This window comes from Nesoenas mayeri (assembly GCF_963082525.1).
Source record: "Nesoenas mayeri genome assembly, contig: SCAFFOLD_40, whole genome shotgun sequence".
NCBI lineage: Eukaryota > Metazoa > Chordata > Aves > Columbiformes > Columbidae > Nesoenas > Nesoenas mayeri.
In genome coordinates, this window is record NW_027660032.1 from 276707 (window position 1) to 296296 (window position 19590).

The window sequence follows — 19590 nt, forward strand, 5'->3', positions numbered from 1 at the left end:
TCTGCTCTGGGAAGCTAAGTAGGGTCGGGCCTGGTCAATGCTTGGATGGGAGACCGTAAAGACCAATGGTACCTGGGGTGGGTTAGAACCGGATGGTCAGTAGGTCAGAGAGGTTCTCCTGCCCCTCTGCTCTGCCCTGGGGAGACCACACCTGGAATGTTGTGTCCAGTTGTGGCCTCTCAGTTCCAGCAGGACAGGGAACTGCTGGAGGGAGTCCAGCGCAGCCACCAAGATGCTGCAGGGAGTGGAGCATCTCCCGTGTGAGGAAAGGCTGAGGGAGCTGGGGCTCTGGAGCTGGACAAGAGGACACTGAGGGGGGACTCATTCATGGGGATCAAGATGGAAAGGAGGAGTGTCAGGAGGATGGACCCAGGCTCTTCTCGGTGACAACCAGTGACAGGACAAGGGGCTTCTGGCTGAACGGCTGGTAGGCCAGGACCAGGTGCACGTCCTTACAGGGGCTGGTGAGGTCACTGTCAGTGTAACCAATGAGCACACAGCAGTGGCAGTAGGAGGAGCAGTGCTCACGTCACCGGTGACACCCCATGGCCATGGAGCTCAGTGCCGACCGTCCATGTGCTGTCACAGGATCCCCAGAAGGTACAGGAGCTGCCCTGCCCCGTGCCTGTGAGGCCGAAGGAGCAGCCCCTGCAGCCCTGGCTGCAGCCGTCAGGCTGGGGGTGTCTCGGGGGCACCGCAGGGATGTGCCCGGGCACGGCGCCAGGAGGAAACCACAGACTTCCTGCCCGGGCGCCGCGGGGGGAGCGCGGGGGCTGTGGTTTGTGCACCTGCAGGCTGCAGCTCTGATCCACCCGTGGGGAATAACGGCCCCTCGGTGACACGCTGACAGGCAGGGACACGTCTGAGCCTCTGGGCTGCACGTCTGCTGCCAGGACAGGGACGTGTCCCAGCTCCAGCTCCTGCGAGGGACCTTCCGTGGGGTCTCCAGGGAGCGGTGGGTGAGCCAGCGCTCCTGGGATGGGGCTCTGCCCTGGGCTAAGGCCCTTTCCCCGCTGCTGCTCCCCGCACAGCGGGCTCTGTCACAGGGGCTGTTTCCTTCCCTTCCTGACACAGCCCGGTGCAGTCCCAGCCCCCTGGCTCTTATGGCACCGGGGTGACTGGACACTCTCACCTCGGGCTCTTGGATGTGCCTGTCGCAGCACATGCTCAGTGCTCCTGGTCCACACTCAGAGCTCAAGGGGTGAAAAACTGTTTGCCCCACTACAGCCAGCCCTGTCCTGTGATGTTCTACCATTGCAGTGCTGTGACACCTGCAGCGGAGCTGTCCTTCATATATGGTCATGAACAGCGCTGGAGAAGTTCATTGGAGGACTGGGCCGTGTCGGAGGGGAGATAGCTCCCGATAATGTCTAAAAAGGTGCTGCTGCTTCGATTGGCTCCTCCTGTAACCAGGGGGCATCTGCAGAGATATATTGCCCTCCTGTCATCATTGCTCCCACAAGTCCCTGGAGCTGTGGCAGGGAGCGCGGCACAGAGGGATGTGCCATCAGGGTAGGAGGCTCAGGATGGGCACAGAGGGACTCGTGTCCCCTCAGACGCTGTGGCTGCTCCTCTGGGTACAGCTGTGCAGGGGTAAGTGCTGACTCCCTTGTCCCACCGCCCAGGGCCAGCGGGTACCAGTGTGGTCATGGGTCTGGGAATGGGGTTCCTTTGCAGGTGCTGCTGACACAGGGGGCAGAAGGTGCTCGGTTCCACAGAGCCTGTGCCTTTCCCTGTGCCTGTCTAGGTGGGAGACACTATGTCCTTTTCTGGGGCTCCAGTGTTCTGTGCCTGGCTGGATTCACAGACCCACTGTCCTGGGGTACCTTTGGGGACCCCTTGTTCCCAGCACTCTGCCTCTGGACCAGTGGTGGCCTCACTCACGATGGGAGCACCTAGAGATCCCCAGGGCACTGCCAACCTCTGGGGTGCCCAGAGGGTTTGTGTGCTGCTCACTGCCCCTTGTTCAAAGGGAAACCTGACCCCATGAGGGCAGTTTGTGCCCCACAGACAGAAGAGGACGGGGACATCTGCAGTAGAGACATGTCCTTCTGGGGGGCCTGGCCCAGGGCTGATGCCAGGAGAGAGGAGGGGAGGTGGGATCCTCTGGATCATCTCAGTGGGAACAGGGAACGCCCTGGGGATGGGGTTGGTTTGGATGGTGCTGGGGCAGGTGGTTTACATGGGAAGCTGCAGCCCTGGGTACACAAGGCTGTTGGTGTTGGGCTGAGGGCAACAGGTGCCAAGTGCAGAGCTGCGCAGTGTGTGGGTGGGCATGGGTGGGGGGCAGGTGGCCGTGGGAGTGGGAAGAGGTGCCCTCTGTGGTGGGAGGGAGAATGACCCAGCAGTGCTGGACATGGGCACCCCCATCATTGTGCAGCTGTGGGGACAGAAGGGACCCTCACACTACTCTGGGGACCTGCAGGGGAGGGGGCTCCCACCCTGGTGCCCCTGACTCTGCCCAGGCAGGAGGTTCCCCCAGAGCTGCAGCACTGGGGCTCGGTGCTCTCCTGACTCATCCCGTGTTGGTGTCTGAAGGTGCTGCGGAGGTGAGGCTGGCGGATGGTGACGGGCGCTGTGCCGGGAGAGTGGAGGTGAAACACCAGGGACAGTGGGGGACTGTGTGTGATGACTACTGGGGCATGAATGATGCAGCAGTGGTTTGTAAGCAGCTGGGCTGTGGATCTGCTGTTGGAGCTCCTCAGCATGGACATTTTGGGCAAGGATCTGGCCCCATTTGGATGGATGGTGTCAGCTATGATGGCACCGAGTCTGCCCTGTCTGACTGCAGACACGCAGGATGGAGTGAACATAACTGTGGTCATGATGAGGATGCTGGAGTGACGTGTTCAGGTAAGGGGTCAGCCTGTTCCCACCTTTGGGGCTGGCATGGGGGAAGACCCTGGCTGTGCTCTCAGGGAACAACAAACGTGCTGGACCAGGTCTCAGTGTGGCCAACCAGTCTGCTGAGCTGGGACTGTCATTGCTGGTGTAACCAGTCCTTGGGGAAAGCTGTGACAGGCCAGTGGGCACAGGACCCCCTGCAGGCAGCGCTGACCAGCTGCCCAACCCCTCCTGCCTCACCACAGGGTTGTATGATTTGCTTTTTGGTGTTTTTTTCCAGGATTTGTCCGTCTGGTGGATGGGAAGAGCCGCTGCTCAGGACGTGTGGAGATCCGTGATGGGAACCAGTGGAAAACTGTTTGTGGTTCCCGCTTTGGCCCCAAGGCTGCTGCGGTGGTGTGCAGGGAGCTGCAGTGCGGCGTGGCCCTGCCTGTGTCTGGAGGAGGTCACTTTGGAGAAGGGGCTGGTCCCGTGTGGGATGGAGAGCTGCAGTGTGTGGGGAATGAGACCCTCCTGTCCTCCTGCCCCACGGGGTCCTCCAGGGACCAGGCCTGCCCCCAGATGAACAGCGCTGCTGTCAGCTGCACACGTGAGGACTCGGGGCGGGGTGCTGAACACTGGGGTGAAACCCAGACTGAGGAGGGGACAGTTTGGGATTGTGGAGACAGGGAACTGGGGCGTCTGTTCCCATGGGCTGGCAGAGACCTGCAGGGCTGTGCTGGTGCCCCAGGACAAAGAGGGCCATGAGGTGGGAGGGGTCCCTGGGATCAACATGTTGCTCCACAGGGGATACACAAAGGCCTGAGATGATGAGCTGGGAGGTGCCCAGGACAGACTGTGGTCCAGGGGAGCTGGGGGCCGTGGAGAAGCAGCAGCGTGTGCTTGGGGATCCCTGGGGACAGGTCTCTTCCCAGGGTGCTGGCTGGGGAGGAGTGGGTGCTCTAGGTGGGCCTGGGCCAGGGGCAGGTTGAAGGATCTGTAAGAGTAGAAGGAACTGCTGAAAGCTCTGGGGTCACAAATGACTCAGCAGGGCTGGAGCTGGTCACCCCAGCCTTGCACAGCCCGTGGGGAAACAAGGGACCTCTGCACCACCCTGGGGACAGCGTGCAGGGGAGGGGGCTCCCACCCTGACACCCACAATACTGGGACTTGGCGCTGATCTGACTGGTCCTGTGTCAGTGTTTGAAGGTGCTGCGGAGGTGAGGCTGGCGGATGGCGGCAGGCGCTGTGCCGGGAGAGTGGAGGTGAAACAGCAGGGACAGTGGGGGACCGTGTGTGGTGGTTACAATTGGGACATGAACGATGCAGCAGTGGTTTGTAAGCAGCTGGGCTGTGGGTCTGCTGTTGGAGCTCACCAGTACGGACACTTTGAGGCAGGATCTGGCCCCATTTGGATGGATGATGTCGGCTGCAACGGAACTGAATCTGCCCTGTCTGACTGCAAACACGCAGGATGGGGTGAACATAACTGTGTGCACGTTCTCGATGCTGGAGTGACGTGTTCAGGTAAGGGGTCAGTTTGTTCCCCACCTTTGGGTCTCAGATGGTGGAAGGCCCCTGGCAGTGCCATAGGGTGCAACAAACATGCTGGATCTGGGCCAAGTGTGGCCAGTCGTGCTGCTGAGCTGGGACTGTCATTGCTGGTGTAACCGGTCCCTGGGGAAAGCTATGACAGCCCTGTGGGGACAGGACCCTGTGCAGGCAGCGCTGACCAGCTGCCCAACCCCTCTTCGTGCCCACAGCTCCCCACACTGACCCATGAAACAGGCTCTTTGCCAGCACTTGCCGACTCTCGTCTGTGCTGCTGTCACCCTCTGAGGCAGCGGGAGGCCAGGAGGACATATGGGTCTCCTGTCCCCAGCCTGGCCATTGGCCTGGGACCTGTGCACCCCAGATATCGGTGTCCCTGGATGAGAACATCCCCCTGGAACAGGCAGGGGAGGGCTCTGGAAAGCACCGGCCGTGATAACAGCTGCTCCAATTCTGTGCTCTGGGACACCTCCCACCTAAAAGGAACCTCCCAACACTCAGTAACACCCTGGGGTCAGAGTGAGCCTCTGGTGGCACCAGGTGATGATGGTCCTGCCTGGCCCAAGCTCTGCAGGGTTGAGCAGCTGCAGCTTCGTCATCATCTGGGCCAGTTCTCCTGGACCCCAACGGCTCACAGAGCTGCGGTGCTGGGGGAGTGTGCCGGGCAGCACAGAGGACCTTGTGTGGGACCCTTTGTCTGAGCACACCTGTGGCTGTGAGTGTGTGGCAGACACACACCTCGAGTGCTCTGGTGCTGTAGACAAGGGGAGGAGGGTCTTGGATGTGTTTGTGTCACCAGCACTTCCCCAACAGCTTCCCCTGGGATAGGCAATGGCAGTTTGGCCATGGCTTGCTTGGGGTGACGTGGGATGTGGACATCTAACTGTCAGAGATTTCTGGGGTGGTGTTGGGTTTGTATGTTTGGTTTCTTTTTGTTTCTTTGTTTGGTTAGGTTTGATTCCTTATTTTATTTTGGTTTGTTTCTCCCTCATCCAGGATTTGTCCATCTGGTGGACGGGAAGAGCCGCTGCTCAGGACGTGTGGAGATCCGTGATGGGAACCAGTGGAAAACTGTTTGTGGTTCCCGCTTTGGCCCCAAGGCTGCTGAGGTGGTGTGCAGGGAGCTGCAGTGCGGCGTGGCCCTGCCTGTGTCTGGAGGAGGTCACTTTGGAGAAGGGGCTGGTCCCGTGTGGGATGGAGAGCTGCAGTGTGTGGGGAATGAGTCCCTCCTGTCCTCCTGCCCCACGGGGTCCTCCAGGGACCAGGCCTGCCCCCGGATGAACAGCGCTGCTGTCAGCTGCACACGTGAGGACTCGGGGTGGGGTGCTGAACACTGGGGCTGTGCTGGGGGTTGGAGACAGAGCAAGGACTGTGCTGGGTGGGTGTAGGGCAGGAGGGGTCATGGGACAGTCTGCAGCATGAAAACTGTGCAGAAGGAGAAGAAAGACCTCTGTCCCTCTGGCTTTTCCACCAGCTACCAAGGGTACAAAAGCACCAACCCCCCCTCTCTGAATGCTTCTTTGTCTCTGTCTGCTCTCCCATGGCTGTCCTAGGAGCCCCGCACCGCTGAGACCCCAGGGGAAGGCAGGACAATGGAGGAGTTTGCCTGCGTTGATGAGGACTGGGTTAGGGAGCAGTTAGGCGATTTGGACACCATAAATTCATGGGTCCGGATGGGATGCACCCGCAGGTGCTGAGGGAGCTGGCTGAGGTCATTGCTGGGCCGCTCTCCATCATCTTTGCTAAGTTGTGGCCAATAGGAGAGGTGCCTGAGGACTGGAGGAAAGCAAATGTCACTGCAGGCTTCAAAGAGGGTAAGAAGGAGGACCCGGGGAACTCTAGACTGGTCAGCCTCACCTCTGTCCCTGGGAAACTGATGGAACGACTTCTCCTTGGTGCCGTCTCAAGGCACATCAGGGATAAGAGGGTCATTAGGGGCAGTCAACATGGCTTCACCAAGGGGAAGTCGTGCTTGACCAACCTCATTGACATTTATGAGGACATAACAAGATGGATGGGTGATGGTAGAGCAGTGGACTGATCTACCTTGACTTGAGTAAGGCATTTGACACAGTCTCCCACAACATCCTCACAGCTGAACTGAGGGAGCTCGGTCTGCAGTGATGGTGACAGAACACTGGACCAGACTGCCCAGGGATGTTCTGGAGTCTGCTACTTGGCAGTCATTCAAAACCCGCCTGGACACCTTCCTGTGTAACCTCATCTGGGTGTTCCTGCTCCAGCGGGAGGGTTGGACTGGATGAGCTTTGAGGTCCCTTCCAACCCCTGCCATTGTGTGATTCTGTGATTCTCTCCTCCTCTGTCCCCAGAGTACACAGGGTTCAGGCTGGCGAACGGCAGCACAGCGTGTGAGGGGAGGGTGGAGGTCCAGGTGCTGGGGAGCTGGGGGACTCTCTGTGCCTCTCGCTGGGATCTCTCGGATGCCCACATTCTGTGTCGTCAACTCAACTGTGGGTTTGCCGAGTCCATTCCTGGAGGAGAGCACTTTGGGAGGGAGACTGGCCCTGTCTGGAGAGACTCATTCCATTGTGACGGGACTGAAGCCCACCTGGGACAGTGCCCAGTGGCCACCCTGGGGGCCTCCCCGTGCTCCCCCGGGAACAACGCTGCTGTCATTTGCTCAGGTGAGTGCTGGGAAAATGGTGCATTAGCTCTATTTCCCTTTGTGTGAGGCACGGCCACCCAAAACAGGGGTCCCATGGCAGCACCGGGCTGAATTTCTCCCTGGAGGGGCCCTGGGGGGCTTTCCCTGCTCAGACTGACCGCTCTGCTCTGGGAGAGCTGAGGTCTGAACAGACACAGACACCTGTCCCCAGGGCAGCGCCTTAGGCCCTGGTACCACTGCCCGGCCCGGGTTCCATAGGATAAGCCCAGGACAGGCTGGTGGGGCTCTGCTCCATCCCTGTGGCTGCAGACAAACACATCCCATCCCCACAGAGAGCCCTGCAGAGCCTCATCCCACCCCTCCACAGCAGCAGACCCGGTGTGAGCTGCAGACAGGGCCTGGCCTTTGCCCTCGCTTCTTGTCAGCACAGGGCTCGCTCTCGCCCTGTTTGGTCGGACGAGCCCCCTTGCCCTCCTCCCTGGAGGCTGCCGTGCTGCCCGGTGCCGCTGATGGCTGCGGCTCCTCTGCTCTCCCCAGGCCCAGCCGACCCTGCGTCCCTGCGGCTGGTGGGCGGCGGGAGCCGGTGCGACGGGCGAGTGGAGATCTTCCAGCGCGGGACGTGGGGCAGAGTGCTGGACGACCAGTGGGACGTGCGGGAGGCCAGCGTGGTGTGCCGGCAGCTGCGGTGTGGAGAGGCAGAAAAAGCCTACAGCCCCCCAAAGCCTGAGCGAGGGACGGGCCCCGTGGGGCTGCGAGGGGTCTGGTGCGCAGGGCACGAGGCCAGCCTGACCCTCTGCAACACCTCCCTGCCTGGGAGTGCCCTGCTGGGAGGGGTTGTGGAGGACGTGGGAGTCATTTGCTGGGGTGAGCGGCGCTGCACGAGCCCCCAGATGATGGGGTGGGGGGGCAGCCACCCCCTGACAGCTCCTGGGCTTTCTCCCCACTGCAGGGAGCCGGCGGGTCCGGCTGGTGAACAGGCCCGGGCGCTGCGCAGGGAGAGTGGAGATCTACTACCAGGGCAGCTGGGGGACCGTCTGTGACGATGGCTGGGACCTGTCTGATGCCGTCGTCGTTTGCCACCAGCTGGGCTGCGGGGGGGCGGTGGAGGCGGCCGGCTCCGCTCGCTTCGGGGAAGGCTCCGGGCAGATCTGGCTGGACGGTGTGAACTGCTCCAGGGCCGAAGCTGCTCTCTGGGACTGCGCTGCCGGGCCCTGGGGGCAGCACGACTGCGGGCACAAAGAGGACGCGGGCGTCATGTGCTCAGGTGTGTGCTGGGAGTTGTGCCGGGATGGTTCCCGGGAGGCCGGGATGCAGGGAAAGCCGGGCATGGCCAAGGCTGTCCCTGGCTGAGCCCCTGCCTGAGCCCGGCCTACAGACACCCGTGCACGGGTGCCCTCAGTTCACCGGGGTCCCTGGGGAGCTCAGTGTCCCCCAGGGTGAGCGGGGAGAGCAGGGGCTGTGTCCATCAGGGACTTCTCTCTGCCCTGGGTGCAAGGGGGACTTGCTGGCCCTGCCCTGCCTGGCTGGGGGCCTGGGGAGCGCAGGGGTGTCCTGGCTCCAACAGCCCCACACCAGCCTGTTCTCTTGCTGCCTTTCCTCCCAGAGTTCGTGGCCCTGAGGCTGGGGAACAGTGACAACTGCTCCGGGCGCCTCCAGGTTTTCTACAACGGGACGTGGGGGAGCGTTTGCTCCAGCTCGATGACTCCTGACACGGTGTCGTTGGCGTGCAAGGAGCTGGGCTGCGGGGACAGAGGATCCCTGGAAACAGGCCTGCCCTATGGCAGGGTGTCTGGCACTGCCTGGCTGGATTACATGCAGTGTGGAGAGGGAAACATCTCTTTTTGGCAGTGTCCGTCTGCTCCCTGGGACCCACAGTCGTGCGATGACCTGCGAGATGAGACCCACATCACCTGCAATGGTAACTCTGAGCCACTTGGGCACCAGTGTTACCTCAGCTTCTGCTCCCCTCTGGACATGGCCAAATGCAGAGAAAGAGCTTGGAGGGGGTTTGGTTTCCATGTCAGACTCCTGTGCTGCTGGTGGCACAGATGTGACCACAGTTCTCAGTGTCCCACATGTCCAGCAGCAGTTGCCACCCCACAGTGCATGGGGGAGGCAGCGACATCTCCAAGTGGTCTCAGCAGAGACCAGAGAGGGTTCAGAGGAGCCTCCCTTCCATGGGCAACCTCCTACTGCTCTGTGACCAAGATGGCACACACAGGCACAAGCAGAGCTCAGCCCCGCTCTCTTCTACACAATCCTCCGAGCCAGCCCCTTCACCACAGTGTTTCCTTCTTCAGGGGGACGCCCAGAAATGCCCCCAGAGCCTTTGGCCCCGTGCCCCAACTCCAGCAGCTGCACAAGTAGGGAGCTGCTCCTCCGCCTGCTCCTCTTGCCCAGTTCCCCTGCTGTCTGAGTGCCGTGGGAGCTCTTTGCCCTCTCCAGACAGGGAGAAGATCCGTGCCGTGGGAGGCGAGGACGGGTGCTCGGGCAGAGTGGAGCTCTGGCATCGCGGCTCCTGGGGGACAGTGTGCGATGACTCCTGGGACATGCGGGATGCCCGGGTGGCGTGCAGGCAGCTGGGCTGTGGCCCCGCGGTGTCTGCCCTGCATGAGGCTGCTTTTGGGGTGGGCCAGGGCCCCATCTGGCTGGAGCGGGTGGAGTGCCGGGGGACGGAGTCGTCTCTGCAGGACTGCTGGGCCCGGCCTGGGGACGGACGTGCTTGCCGGCATAAGGAAGACGCTGCCGTGCGCTGCTCGGGTGAGCGGGGGCTGGGACCCCTTGGTCAGGTATTGGCAGGGAGCTGGGAAAGGCCTTTCACCCGCTTGGTCCTGGCACGGCCCCTGAGCTCCCGAGAGCAGGAACGTTCCTGTGGGGGGCAGCAGCCTGGTGCCAAGCAGGGAGCAGCCTCGGTGGAACTGGGTGTCCTTGGGCCACTGCCCGTGGGGCCCTGCAGCTCCAGGACCATCCATCCCCGGGCTGCCTGTGCCACCCTGCCCGCCGCCCAGAGCAGAGGCCCCGGGCCCTGTCCTGGGTCCCTTTCTAGCATTACGGGAGGGGCAATCGGGGTGGGATGTGTCAGGGACACTACAGACACACACCGGGGTGTTGCAGGGGAGGCTCCCTGGTACGTGCACTCCCACTCTCTCAGCCCAGCTCTCCTTTTCCTCCTCTGCAGCTGCACCCAGGACAGCAGCGTCCCCACCCCGAGCAGGTAACTCGTCCTCCCCAGGGCTGGGTATCCCAGGGCCGGCTCTGACCCACAGTGGGGTGCAAGGGGCTCCTTGCTGGGGTGTGAAACTCCCAGGAGGAGGCACTGGGGTGGTTGTGTGGGGGTTGAGGAGGGGGTGAAATTCACTCAGCCGGGTGGAAGCTTCTCCATCGCTCACCCCCCTGCTGCCTTGTGCGATGGGGGTCAGACCATTTTGAGAGGAAATGGCCTCAAGTTGGCCCAGCGAAGGTTCAGATTGGATATTAGGAAAACATTTGTCACAGAAAGGATTGTGAAGCAGCGGAACAGGCTGCCCAGGAAAGTGATTGAGTTGCCATGCCTGGAGGGGTTGAAAAGGCATTTAGATGAGGTTCTTAAGGACATGGCTTAGTGCTAGACTTAGGTTATGTTTGGACTCAATGATCTTGAGGGTCAGTCGTGGTTGAGACGGACAAACGACATGGACCAAGTTCTTCCAGGATGAAAGTAGTAGATGCCATTTATTGCCACAAGTGCATTTTTATACAGTTTTACCAATTCATGTGTCTCTTCACTATTTGTTAGAAGTTACAGTAGTAACATGTCATTGGCTATTTTTGCTCTCATCTGTGTTACTCTTCTACTCCCTTCTCTCTCACGGGTACATCCTGAACATCTGCAGATACTCCTTTACTCTCATCTTTCTCATGGGTAGGCCTTCATACCTTCAAGGCTGATTTCTGTTCCCATGCCCTTCATCAGGGAACCCACGGACCCACCGTAGTCCCCCACAAGGGTGTCTTCCAACTGAAATGATTCTATGATTCTATGACTGGTGCTGCCTCCACCTCTCCCAGGGCTGGTGCTGTTCTTCCATGTTCTTGCCCGTGCAGATCCCACCCGGGGCCGTCCGACTGCCAGTGGGAGAATCTCAGTGCCCGTCATCATCTGCATCATCCTGGGGGCCCTTCTCTGCCTGCTCCTGGCCCTGCTGGCCGGGCAAGCGCTCAGGGCCAGGGCTGGGCGCAGAGGTGGGTCCTTCCACAGAGCTCCCAGTGGTGCCTCCTGGAACGGCTGGGGGTGCTGCGGGGGGTCAGTAAGGGGCACAAGCAGAGCTGAGGGGAGGAGACTGTGTGCTGCCACCTGCCCCACGCACCCCATTGACTGTCTGGCCATAGGGCACCAGCAACAAAGGGCTGGAGAGAGCACAGAGGTGGTGGGAGCAAGAGATGGAGCAAGGAGAGACATGGCAGAGCAGGACCAGGGGAGATGTTGTCCTGGGGGAGAAGTTATTATGGGGGAGAAGTTATAATAGGGGAGAAGTTATTATGGGTGAGAAGTTATTATGGGGGAGAAGTTATAATAGGGGAGAAGTTATTCTGGGGGAGAAGTTATTCTGGGGGAGAAGTTATTATGGGGGAGAAGTTGTTATGGGGGAGAAGTTGTTATGGGAGAGAAGTTATAATAGGAGTGAAGTTATTATGGGAGAGAAGATATTATGGGGGAGAAGTTATTCTGGGGGAGATGTTATTATGGGGGAGACGTTATTATGGGGGAGGGGAAACACGGGAGCTGCTCTGGGGTCAGACAAGGGGGTGACCCAAGGGCGAGAGGCGCTTGAGCGCTGTCTCCAAGGGGCAGATGTGAGGGTGATGCTGCCCCAGATCTTCTCCACAGTGATGTGGCCCTCGCTGGGGATGTGGCAGCTGTTCCTGGACAGCACCCTGGGGCTGTGCTGTTGGAGCAGGCCTGGGCTGGGCCAAGGAACAGGTTTGGGGAGCACAGTGGGGTCCCATAGCCCCTCTGCCTGTCCCCATGCCAGCTCTGCCTCTGTCCCCAGGCTCCAGGACAGCCCAGGAGCTCTTCCCCGAGGCCGTGTACGAGGAGATCGGTCACAGCCCAGCGTGGGAGAAGCAGGCGAGGTTTGGTCGCTCAGGTGGGTGTGGGCACATCTGCAGGACCCTTTCCCCTGGCCCCTCTCCAGGGCTGATCCCCTGAAGCCCCCAGCCCGTGGTCCCTGCAGTGCTGGGGTTGTGTGGTCTGTGGGGAGAGCACCCAGCCCTGGGCCCGGGAGAGGAGCTGCCTCCCAACCCGCTTTGCCCATCGCAGCTGGATAGCCCCTCTCTTCCTGCCCCTGCACCCATTGACGAGTGAGGGAAGAGCTGTCCTGGGGCCGCTCTGGGAGCACCTTTGAGACAGGGCTTGTCCCAGGGAGCGGGGTGAATTCCCAGCCCTCCTCCCCATGCAGCCCCAGCTCTGTGGGTCCCCCTCCCCAGCAGTGCTGACCACAGACCAGGTCAGTGGGCTCGCCCCATAGCTCTCACTGCGCATTTCTCCAGGCTCCTCTTCAGAGCAGTCCCTGACCCAGCTGCAGCCCTACCCTGGGCACCGAGAGGAGGAGGATGGTCTGGGATCAGCACCAGGTAATGAAGCAGGAAGGGGCTGATCTGCCTGCAGACAAGTGAAGGACAGAGGTGTCACTGGGTGTCACCGTCAGAGATGGGGAGGACCTGGGGGTCTCCTGTGCTGCTGCCAACACCAGCGCCTCCCATCCGCTGCTCTGCAGGATGGATCTGCTCACTGTCACCAGCTCCCCTCTCTCTTCAGATGTTCCTGTTCTGCCTGGGGGTGACCCAGTGGATGGCTATGATGATGCCAGGGAGGTTTCTGACCCTGGGGAGGACGATGGCCCTGGACAGGGAGCTTGGGAAATGCCCAGGGTGCCAGCGGAGGGAGCAGGACCCAGCGATGCACCCAGAGGTGAGAGGGAAACTCAGCACTGCTGGTTCCCGAGGTGCCATCCCCACTGCCACCCTGGTCGCTGCTGCACTGAGACCTAAACCTCCTGGGAAGGGGGAACCTGCCCCAGGAGTTTCCCGTGGAGGGACTGAAGGGTGGGAGAAGGAGCTGAGTGTGGTGAGGAGCAGGGGGGAAGGTGATGCACAGGCCCCATGGGGTGAGCTGCAATGTCCCCCATTGCTGCTTGCAGGGGGCAGCCTGTGCTCCCAGAGAAGCGCCGGGTTCCCTGGAGCTGAAGGAAACACCGCGTCCCTGTCCCCGGGGAGCATGGGCTATGATGACGCTGAAGAGATCTCTCTGGCACATCTGTGACACACGAAGGCTGTGACAGAGCTGGGCGCACAGCAGCCCCTGAGCGCCCGGCCAGGAGAGCCCGTCCCTGCTGTGCAGGTGGGTGCAGCCGGGAGGGAGGAGAGGTCCGTGCAGCTGGGAGAGCCGCGAGCACCGGGAACCGCCTCCCTTTGCCCATGGGCAGCACAAACAGCACCGAGTTTCCTCTACTTTCCCCTTTTTTCCACTGCGTATCATATTTGTTCTTATTAAAAGTGTCGGTGGACTTTGACTTGGAGCTGGTTTGTGTCTGCTCAGGCGTCAGGAAATCTTCCTGAGTTTGATCAGGGGCAGCAGAGACCAAAAAACACCCCTGGGGTGGTTTCCATCCTGCTTGCCACAGGCAGTTTCTAGCCAAAATGACTCTCTAACCGGTCCCATGATGCTCCCCAGTGCCCATCTCTTCACCCCGAGATCCCCCAGCTGCTCTTTCCCCCAGGCCCTGCCTGGGCCAGGCTGGTCCCACAGTGCAGAGGCCATGACAGAGCTGCTGTGCCAGGGCAAGTCCTAGCTGCGACCCCACAGATGTGAGCCCCAAGGTGATCACCATGCCCTTTAAACTCCAGATGGCCCAGAGGGGATCACACCCCAGCTCACCTCCCACAATGGTCAGCAGGCAGCTGTGCTCCCCAGTGCCCGGCACAGGGTGCGGAGCCACTTTCTGGGACACGCAGGGCTGGGGTTCCCTCTTCTCTGGCTCTGCCAGGGCCCCAGTCTCCATGGGCTGCTCCTGCCGCCTTGGGCCGTCACAGACCTCGAGCACTCCTGTCACAGCCACAGAGCCGTGTTCTTCCTGAGCAGGGGCTGTGAGCCCCACGGCAGCCCTGGGACCCCGTCCTCCTGCTGCTTGCAGCCCCCGCCCTGCCCTCCTGCTGCCTCGCCGGGGCGTCAGCGCGGGTTTGTGTTGGGGCAGCACTTGTGTGCAGGGACGGGAGGGATGGGAGCGGGCGGGTGTCACGGGCCATTCGATGATGGACTCGTGATGGTTCTTTTAACTTGATCTCAGAGCGCAAAGTTAAGGCGACCAAAAAGCCAAGGGGTTATAATTCAATCAAGCAGTGTTGCTTTATTAATTTGCCCGTAAAGTGTCACGCGATAGAGAGAGAGTAAGAAAGAGAAAGGGGAAAGAAACAGGGAAAAGTAAAGGAAAAGATGAGAAATGAGGTTGCGTTTATCACCAGTCCAATTCCAAAGGCGTCCCTCTGGTCTCCAGTCCCATGGAGTCCGTCCGGTCCTCCGTTGTGGTTCAGGATCCTCTGGTGGGAAGATCTTCAATGCTGTCCATTCTGGAGTCACCTTTTATGCTTCTTCACCCCCCCTTGCTCCCATTGTTTCAGGCCAGTCTCTGCCTTGATTTCACAACCCAGGCTCGTACTGCGCAGGCTTGACAGATCCACGCTTTCTTTTGCCAGCGCTTACGTGTCCAGCATTCAGGGGTCTTTCCCTGGTCCATTGGGTGACCTCAGGACCCTTGGCGAGCTGCTGGGCATGCTCCTTTTTGTTGGCCATTGTTTGAGGGAGCAGGTGAGGGACACGTGTAACTGAGGCTGCAGGTGAGAACACATCTTCTGGATGGCAGCTGTTGTCCCTGGGTCAAAGAGACCCTCATGACAATAGCCTTCAGGAGGCAGGGGCTGGTTTGGCTGAAGCAGCAGCAAAGTCCACGCAGCAGCCATTGTAAGCAGGAGCCCCCCCGTATTGGAGAAAACAGTTCAACACAATGCTTCTCCTCGGGCCTCTCTCCAAGTTATTGTCCATCTGTTCTTTCAGTCAGGGCCTCAGTTCTCTCAGTTCTTGATGGCGATGGTCAGGCAAATACTGCTCCATCTTCAGACCAACTCTCACAATCCCCCAACCCATTGGAGATCCCCAACCCACTGGAGATCCCCCCAAGCCATTGGAGATCCCCCAACCATTGGAGATCCCTCAAACATGGGAAATTCCCCAAACCCATTGGAGATCCCCCAACCCATTGGAGACCCCCCCATCCCAACCATGGGAGATCCCTCAACCCATTGGATATCCCCTCAAACCCATTGGAGATCGCCCACTCCATTGGAGATCTCCTAACCCATTGAAGATCCCCCAAACCCATTAGAGATTCCACAAACCCAGCCATGGGAGATCCCCTAAACCCACTGGAGATCCCCCAACCCATTGGAGACCCCCCAACCCAACCATGGCAGATCCCTCAACCCATTGGAGATCTTCCAATTGACTGGAGATCCCCCCCCAACCCATTGGAGATCCCCCAAGACATTGGAGACCCTCCAAACCCTACCATGGGAGATCACCCAACCCATTGGATATCCCCTCAAACCTATTGGAGATCCCTGAACTCAGTGGAGATCCCCCCGACCCCTTGGAGATCCCTCAAATCCATTGGAGATCCTCAAACCTATTGGAGATCCCCAAACCTATTGGAGATCCCCCCCAAACCACTGGAGATCCCTCCAAACCCCTGGGAGGTCCCACCAACCCACTTGAGATCCCCTCCAAGCCCATTGGAGATCCCCCAACCCAATGGAGATCCCCCCCAACCCACTGTGTCCTTCCACGTGAAGTGGATGGCAAAAGTCCTCCTGCAGCCATGTCCAGGCATTTGGAAAACAAGGAAGGGATTGCTGAACCCAAATGGGCAGGGAAAGAAGGACACGTTGTGCACATGGAATTTCACAAGGTGTCAGATATGGTTTCCGGTGGTGTCCTTATAATGCGATTGGTGACCTCTGGGCTGAAGAAGTGGATGCTGGATGGGAAGTTGGCTGGATGATGAAGCCCAAACGTCACCAGTGGTACAAAGTGCCCACAGAGCCAGTTACCAGTGGGATCCCTCAGGGACCAGCACTTGGGCCAACACTGTTGAACATCTCTATTCTCCCTCTGTATGATGTGACACAGTGAACCTTCAGCTCCTCAGTGGATGGTGCAAAGCTGGGCAGAGGCTTTGGACACCTCACCTGGGTCACCCTGCCCTGAGCAGGACAGTGAGACAAGATGATGTTCAAACCTGAGCTGCTCTGTGATTCCAGGAATCTTCCCCTTGGAAACGTTTTGGAAGAAGGAAGAGGTGGAGGAACAAGAAACTAAAAATACAGGCAGAGGAAGAGACCTAAAAGGTGTCAAATAAACAGAGCAGTTTTGTGAAGAATGTTTCTCTACTCAAATCTATAATCAGCTCCCCAAACTCCTTGTTTCACTCATTGCCCCCCTGGGATTTCCAGCACATTTATTGACATCAGATTCTGCACTGAAGTTCGCACTGATTGTTACAGCTTCTTTGCAGGAATTGCTTCATGTTTCCTTAGAGAACTGGATGTAAACAGGCACCGGAGAATTTTAAATTAGAGGAAACAAAACAAAAAACACAATAGAACTTAATGATGTTTCTCAGTTCTGTGGTTAAATTAAGTAGTTTCCAGCGAGGTCCGTTGCCGTAATTGAAGAGTTGCCTGTAGGGAGTACGAGAGCGACTGCTGAAAGACTTGACCTGCCTGCAGCTCAAAGCAGAGTGAGAGCTGAGAGGCTCTGAATGAGCCAAGAGTGAGAGGGGAAGAACCTCTGGGGAGTGATGGAAAGTGCAAATGTGCAGACAGGCTTCTGAAGAGATGAGTTCAGACACGGTGAGCTGGGTAAGGACAGCTGGAAACTCCTGGGTGTCCAGGGGATCAAATACACGTAGTGATAGACAGAGTTCTGGCACTGCAAGCACAGGGAAAGGCCAACGTTTCATCTCCCACAGTCCATACACATTCTGAAAATTCATATTTTGGAAGGATAGAAATTCCACAGACATTTTATTGGAAATATTGAATTATTTCATCTGATGAAAAAAAGAGTGTGGGGTTTTTCGTTCTTTTTGTAGTTGTTTTTGGTTTCGTTTCTAAGTTTTGAGGGGAGTTCTCAGGTTTTTGGACTGAGCTCCATGGTCTCACTATAAGCACCCAGTGCAAACCCCGAGAGGCCCCGTGTACCTGAGGTGTTTGCCTGGAACGGGCAGGTATCAGACCAGACTGATAAAGCCATGTCGCTTCCATCATTTACATCTGGTATTCAAGACTTGTGTGCTTAATTAGAAAACTTACAGGACTGTAGGTAAAGAGGCAGGTACGTGAAGAGCACTTAGAAGAAGTGATAGAAGAATTATGCATTTGATATCACAGAATCATGGAATTGTTTCAGGTGAAAGAGACGCTCAGGATCATCGAGTTGAACCATAAGATGACTCAAGAACTAAACCATCTTCCTTAAGAACCTCGTCTAAACTCCTTTTAAACCCCTGCAGGGATGGTGACTCCCCCACTGCCCCGGGCAGCCTGTTCCAATGCCTGACAGCCCTTTCCAGGAAGAATTTTTTCCTAATATCCAATCTAAACCTTCCCTGGCACAACTCGAGGCCATTTCCTCTTGTCCTATAACTTGTTAGTCATGAGAAGAGACCAACACCCTCCATGTTCCAACCTCCTTTTGGGCAGTTGTAGACAGTGATAAGGTCTCCCCTCAGCCTCCTCTTCTCCAGCTGAACCCACCAGTTCCCTTAACCGCTCCTCATCACACTTGTTCCAGCCCCTCAGCAGCTTTGTCACCTCCTCTGCACTCTCTCTAGTGCCTCAATGTCCTTATGATAAGGACCAGATTCAAGGTGCAGCCACACCAGTTCCAAGTACAGCGGCACAATCACTTCTCTAGTCCCGCTGGCCACACTATTCCTGATACAAGCCAGGATACTATTGGTGACCTTTTTGGCCACCTGGGCACACGCTGGCTCCTGTTCAGCTGCTGTCACCAACACGCCCATATCCTTCTCCACCAGAAAATTTTCCAGCCATTCTTTCCTGAGCCTGTAGCGCTGCCTGGGGTTGTTGTGACACAAGTGCAGGACCTGGCACTTGTTCTGGTTAAACCTCAGACAATTGTCCTCAGCCTAAAGATCCAGTTGGTCCAGATCCCTAAACATGGCCCTCCCACCCTCCAGCAGATCAACACTCCCACCCAACCTGGTGTCATCTGCAAACTTACTAAGGGTGTCCTGGATCACCTCACCCAGTTCATTGATAGAGATTAAACAGAACTGGCCCTGATACTGAGTCCTGGGGACACCACTCATGACCAGCCACCAATTGGGTTTGGCTCCATTCACCATAAATCTTTGGGCCCGTCCCTCCAGCCAGTTCTTGATCCATCACAGGTACACCATCCAGGCCATGAGCTGCAGCTTCTCCAGGAGATGCTGTGGGATACGGTGTCAAAGGCTTCACTGCAGTCTAAGGACACAACACCCACAGCCTTTCCCTCATCTACTAGGGGGGTCACCTTGTCATAGAAGGAGATCAGGTTGGTGAAAAAACACCTGTCTTTCATAAACTCGTGTTAACTGAGCCCGATCACTTGTTCTCTTGTAAGTGCAGTGTGATGTTAGTCAAGATCATCTGCTCCATGACCTTGCCCAGCACAGCAGTTAGACTGACAGTAGTTCCCCAGATCCTCCTTTTGGCCATTGCTGTAGATGGGCATCACATTTGCCAACTGCAGAAAAGCTGTAAAAACCAGGCACAAACTTCAGTGGAGAATTTGATGTAAAGACAAGTGATGTAACTCCCAGAGGGAGTTTGCTTGGTTTGCTTTCTGAAGCAGAAAGGAGAAGGCATGACCTCCAGGCAATGGGAAGGGGGATCCTGTCCCTCACACATGACTCAGGGCTCTTCCTGGGACCGTGGGATGTGGGTGTGCAAGGCCCAGGGAAGGACAACACTGGGACAACAACTTCCAGCTTCCCCATGGGGCTGCAAGGAGGCACCGAGGCCCCAGTGCCATGAGGACAACATGTCTGCTCCTGGGGTCAGTGGCAGAGACAACTGCCCTGGCCAAGGGGACACAGACCTGGGTTCTGTGGGTCCCTTCCAGCCTTACAGCACCCTTTGCCATCTCCACCACAGGCTGTTCCACACGGTGCTGCCCCTGCCCTTCTTTCCCTGCAGGCTGCAGACACCCATCTCGCTTCCCACCTGCTCTCACCCAGCATTTCTGCACCTTCACTGCTGTGTCTGCATCCTCACCGGCTGCTCTTTGAACACAAACCATGGGCTGATCCAGCTCCCTCTGGGTCACCTCTTGCCCCACAGCACTGCCCTTCCAGTGACATTTCTTACTCCTGATAACCACTCTCTACTTCCACATCTGCACTTGCTGGCTTTATTTTTTTTCTCTGCTGTTTTTTCCCAGTGCTTTGGAAGCTTTACCACCTCAGAAACTGCCCATCAAGCAGAGATCC

General features: G+C 58.1%; 2 protein-coding genes across 2 annotated transcripts in view; both read left to right on the plus strand.

Moving 5' to 3' along the window:
- The window catches only part of LOC308052349 (olfactory receptor 14A16-like), a gene marked incomplete at its 5' end in the record, with an annotated part of 255248 nt that overhangs the window by 117169 nt on the left and 118489 nt on the right, over window positions 1-19590 (plus strand). The gene's annotated exons all lie outside the window — the stretch shown is intronic.
- Window positions 1527-10259, plus strand: LOC308052336 (scavenger receptor cysteine-rich type 1 protein M130-like; the record flags this gene model as incomplete). The annotated part of the gene is made up of 8 exons (XM_080364424.1): window positions 1527-1593; window positions 2539-2853; window positions 6705-7019; window positions 7544-7864; window positions 7950-8264; window positions 8604-8918; window positions 9446-9789; window positions 10179-10259. The coding sequence occupies 8 exons, from the start codon at window positions 1527-1529 to the stop codon at window positions 10257-10259; spliced, it is 2073 nt and encodes a 690-aa protein (XP_080220550.1).